Below are 5,591 nucleotides of genomic sequence, written 5' to 3' on the forward strand. Positions count from 1 at the left end.
CTACTTAAAAGCTCACTTTTACTCATTTCCAGTTGTGGGAACTCCTAGTACCCGTGTCCAGGTATATGAAAGGTAGTAATTTCCACCAGCCCTGTACCCTCCCACATTTTTCAAAGAAACTTGCATAGAAAACACTCCCTACCCCACTGTGCTTTTTAAATAAATTCCAATCTGCAGGATAATCACACTTGTCAAGGCCATCAGGTGGCAGTGTTTATCCAGGGCACAGTCTACAGAATTGATCATCATTCAGGCATCCCCTAATATTTATGATCATATTTATGGCTTCATTTTCTCTATCCTTTCCTTCATCTCTCCATTTTTAACCCTTACTCGTCCTCTTTCTGCCTCTGTGTGTCTTTCTCTCTGTCTTCTTTGTCTTTCTCATTACTTTTCCCTTTGTTGTTGTTTCTTTTTCTGTCTTGTCTCTCTCCATTTTGTTTCTATCTCTGTCTCTATCTCTGTCTTTCTGCTTTACCTCCTTATCTCTTTTTCTTTTTTGCCTTTCTTTATTTCTGTCATTCTCTCTCTAGGTCTCTAACTGGATCTCCAGCTCTCAGTCTGTCTCTCTCTCTGTTCTCTGTCTCTTTCAGTCTCTGTTTCTCTCATTAGTCACTATAGCATAATGCAGAGGGATCTGAGAGTGGGAATAAAGAGGAAGCAATATAAGAACATGGTGGTCTTATCAAAATGATCATTGAAAAGTTAAGGCTTAAGTCACATCTGGGAAACACTGTTTAGAAATAATAGAAAGTAATCTTGAGATGCATCCAGACCTGAAAGATTAAAGATAAAATCATTGACAATGACAACAACAAAAACCCCAAGCATTTATTAAGGGCTTACTGTGTGCCAGGCACTGTGCTAACCACTGGGAATACAAGAAAAGGAAAAAACAGTGAAAATCGCTACATATCTAAAGTTCTAGGGTGGATCACTGCCGTTGAGTCCTCTTCCCTGCTAGTTTCAAGAATTGGCATATGGTCATTATCCAATTTAAACTTATTCTTTGTTTAAAAATGTCTACAGTGTCATCATTTCTCACTCACAGTCCTACAGAAGAACAGTAGAACGTAAGCTCCTTGAGGGTAGGGACTGTTTTATTTTTGTCTTTGTATCCCCAGTGTCTGTGACAGTGCCTTATACCTGGTAAGCACTTACCAGGTATTTGTGGAATTAAAATGCAGTAGGTTGGCATTTTGACATGCTATTTGTGAAAGGCTACTTAGCACTGGTCAAAGACTACTGTCTCTAGGAAATTCCATATCATACAAAAGATATATTTTATAGCACTCAGAAATCTGTAATATGGTTTAGTTCATTAGTAGCAGAAAGGTCAGGTAGGTGGCACATTGGATAGAGTGCTGGGCTTTGTTAACAGGCGATCAAAATGACACAAAGACATGTGAAAACCAGGCTTATTACAAGCGAATTGAACATGCATGTGGAACCCAAAGGGTTCCCGGTCTTTACAGAAGTTTACATTTTTTATAATAGCAGGACAAAGGGAGGAAGGCATACCAGAAAGGAGGGGAAACAGTGCAGCAAAGGTGAGAAAAAAGACAAGACTATCCCTGCAGGAAGGAGCAAGGTGATGGCAAAAGTCTCGTTTTTTTCCCCTTGGGAACTGCTAGGCAATGAAGACAGGAGGATCCACTTATCTGCGAAGGAACCCAGCTGCACAAGCATCATCCCAGCCTGGCACAGACTCCCAAGGACGCATCAGGAGTCCAGCTTGGGGTGCAACAACAAATTATATCAGCTTGGGAGGGACTTCATCCTTGACACATTCAGGGCCTCCTGCATGCTCAGAGTCCAGTATTTCTGGAAAATACAGCAACTCAAAAAGACAAGTTCTGGGGACCTCCTAACAACCCTTAACGGCCTGGAATCAGGAAGACCTGAGTTCAAGTCTGACCCCAGAAACTTTCTAGCTGTGTGACTCTGGGCAAGTCACTATATCCTGTTTGCCTCAGTTTCCTCATCTGTAAAAATGAGCTGGAGAAGGAAATGGCAAACCACTTCAGTAACTTTGCAAAAGAAAACCCCAAATAGGGTCACAGAGTCGAACACATTTGGAAAACCATTGAACAACTACAAAGTGAAGGGCAGAACATAAGAGAGGTGAAAAAGCAGGTACTTGGTTTAAATCCGTTATTCAATTAATGTAGGAGGTTCCTTTGCCAGTAGAGATCTTAATGAAGGATCTTCCCAATGTGCTGGAGACTTCTTTTGTTCTCTTTTTAATTCACTTGCAAGTCCTAGCATGGCTTTCCTTGATGCCACGGTCCTCTTTGAGAACGAAGGACAAACAACCATAATGCCCTAGCAGACCTAGTGAAGTACTTGGACTGAAATAATCATACATGATTTAATTCTTATTGCGTGACTGGTTCACTTGTCCTTCTGATTAAATATGCCCAAATGATGTCTTTTACACCCATTCTCCTGCTCATCATTAATTATTGATAACGTGCCAGGGGCAGCTAGGTGGCATAGTGGATGGAGTGCTAGACTTGGAGTCAGGAACACCCAAGATCAAATCTGATCTCAGGCACTTACTGTATGACCCTAGGTAGGTCACTGTCTGCCTCAGTTTCTTCATCTGTAAAATGAGGACAATAGTAGCACCTACCTCTTAAGGTCTTATGATGATTAAATAAGATAATATTTGTAACATGTTTTGTAAACCTTAAAGAGCTATATAAATGGTAGGTGTTGTTACTACTGCTGCTGCTGCTATTTTTTCAGGCAAATACATTTGCCATGTAAAAACTTTGCACTGTCCTTTTGGGTTAGTTATAATTTAGAATCTCTAGTTCGTAGAATCCCTAGTTTCCTTCAAAGTTTATCTCAAGATCCACCTCCTACACAAGACCTATCTTGATCATCCTAGTTATTAATACCCTTCCTTTGATGTTACTTTGTATTTACTTCACCCCTATTAACATTGTCCTCCCTCCATCCTCCACCTCCTCCAAGGGAATGTAATTTTCTGGGGCAGGAATTATACATATATATATATATATATATATATGTATATATATGTGTGTGTGTGTGTGTGTGTGTGTGTATACACATATATATACACATATATTTTTCTCCAGTGCACTGTGTACTATTAAGTACATAGTAGGTGCTTAATAAATGGTTGTTAGAGGAATAGATGGATGATACTGTTAATTTTCTTCTTTATGGTCTAGGTCTGTAATTTTACTTGGTACAGAGAACTCCCAGTGTGAAAACTCCCTCTACCAACATAGCTCAGCAACTGCTCTGTAATAGAATCTTGGATGTTGCCTGAGAGTGTATGTTGCTGGCTTGTGGTCACACAGCTGGTACACGTCATAGAATGGACTTAAAACCAGTCCTCTTGACTTCAAGACTGTCTCTCTAGTGTGCCATGCTACCTCTCAAAACCAATGACAAGCAGAGTCAATGTCTTCTCTTTTGTCCATTGCCAGTTTTTCAGAACCATCTATTTAAGCAGGTCTGGTTGGAGTTGCTATAAGCGTATGCAATGTCTGTTTCTCATTTTTATTCTTTCTTTTCACTGTTTTTTTTACTTTGTTTTTTTCTATATTCACTCAATGATTTGACTGCATACAACAAGTTGACAGTTCTCAAATCAATAAATCTATAGCTTCTTGTCTACTACAATAGTTGTAGTGGACAGAGAAGACGACTATTCCTCTCACTGAGATGAGGAGGGATCATGATATTATTCCATGCTTGCCACAACTTTTCCTAAAGAAAGTATTCATGACACAAAAGTGTGAGGACCCCCACTAGCCCACTAGTCTTTGGATTCTTTCTTTTTTTCTGATACCAAACTCCATTTTTCAATACTTTTAGCTGCCTATTCCTGTGCCCATGTTTACAAGATCACCAGCCCAAGGTATATATAGACAATTTGGAAGACCATGTAAAATATTCCAAAGAATTCCTCTGTGGCTCCATCTTCTGCAATAAATATCTATAAAGATGCCTAAACTATATGTATCTTATTGTTGTTCTGTTTTCTTTTGCTCTTTATGGGCACTACCAAGTATCCCATAAAATTACATTTCTTGTGTTTGGGAACACAATTAAAACAACATTGCCAACTCCTTTATTTACTCTTCCAAACAGAACCCGTGAGCCATACTTTGAAGCATTTAGTTACAGTCACTGGATTCATTTGTAGTAAGAATGTGATGTTGATGTTTGTTTCTTTTTCTGACCTATCAAGAGTTTCAATTTATTGATCACTGGACTAAAGATTATACGTTAAGGGTATCCTTTGATAATTTGGTGAATTTGTGATCTCAGAAATGTCGTTACTCCCTCCAAGGGTGAGGATCTCCACTTTTTTCATCCTATTTGATTCTTCTCTCAGTCTTCCTGTGATTCTCCACAGGATGTTCACCCTAAATGTAGGGGACCTCCTATTAGACCTCTTGAAATGGTGTGAATACCAAAGAAGCACATGGGTCATCTATCTACCCATTACCTTTAGCTGTTACTAATGACCAGTTCACTTCCTTTCCCGGTCAGATATTTCTCTGATGATATCCTTTATGTCACTTTTCTTGGGGAAATCTTTGTGGGTAGTAGGTTGCAACCTATTCTGGTCTACCATGTTCCTCTCCATTACCCTTTGGAAATGTCAAGATTGAAATGATTCAGTTCCTCCTGTCCACTTGTTAGTCACTGGACAAGGATCTTACATTTAGATACTTAGATCCAACAACTTCATGTTTATAAATAATCTGAAGAGGGTACTTTCCATCTTTCCTTTTTTTATCTCCTCATTTATTGAAGAAGCAGACAGAGGCCTGAGGGCTGTTTGTGGGGTTTTTTGTCCCCTCTGTTTCATCGTGTCCTGGGAAAGAATTCATTCTGATCTGGTGTGAATGGAATACTCACGAGGCCATGGTATTCATATTAGGGGTTGCTTTTACTTCAGATATCTTGGGGTTTACAGGCTAGACCTCTTTCTTAATGACCATGCTTTAAACCCAGTTCACTCTGGCTCTCATTGATTGGGCAAAAATAGGTCCTAGCCCAAATCTCACTTAGTGGTCATTGTTTGGATCCTGGTGGCTCAGAGTAAATGTAATTAGCTATCCTTTCTGTTTTGGCCAGAAACACTGAGGGTCTTCCCTTCTCAGACTGATTTTTTTTTGACTAGGTAAAAGAGGCCATTCTCTGCCTCATTTCTTACCTAACCTTAATCACTGAATGGGTGTTGCCTCAGTCAAACTGAGACCTGTTAAAGACCTTAGTTTAAAAAGGTCAAGGTCTCCCACTGCATCCAGGGGCTTCTCAAGTTGTCAAATTTATATCTTGCCACTGGACCCCAATGGCTCTGGAGGAGAAAGTGAGGCTAGTGACTTTGCATAGCTTTCCCTCACTTAAATCCAATTCACTTGCATGTCATGACATCATCTCTCTGAAGTTCTCTTTAAGAATGAAGGACAAACAACAACCTTTGTGAGTGGTAGTAGGAGCTGCCCTACTGGGGACCCAGCTGGAACTGCCCAGTTGGTCAACATAGTTCCATCTTTCTTTCTTTCTTTCTTTCTTTCTTTCTTTCTTTCTTTCTTTCT

At 39.7% G+C, this 5,591-nt stretch overlaps 1 protein-coding gene across 1 annotated transcript in view; it reads left to right on the forward strand.

The window, feature by feature from the left end:
- Window positions 1–1,438: 1,438 nt before the first annotated feature.
- The window catches only part of LOC114052742 (cytochrome b-245 heavy chain), a 46,771-nt gene continuing 42,618 nt past the window's right edge, over window positions 1,439–5,591 (forward strand). Inside the window, exon 1 of the mRNA XM_027875457.1 lies at window positions 1,439–1,883. Within this exon, the coding sequence (XP_027731258.1) occupies window positions 1,439–1,883 (445 nt within the window). The remainder of the gene's footprint in view (window positions 1,884–5,591) is intronic.

This window comes from Vombatus ursinus, unplaced genomic scaffold (genome assembly GCF_900497805.2).
Source record: "Vombatus ursinus unplaced genomic scaffold, bare-nosed wombat genome assembly UNPS02014809.1, whole genome shotgun sequence".
In the NCBI taxonomy this organism is placed as follows: Eukaryota; Metazoa; Chordata; class Mammalia; order Diprotodontia; family Vombatidae; genus Vombatus; species Vombatus ursinus.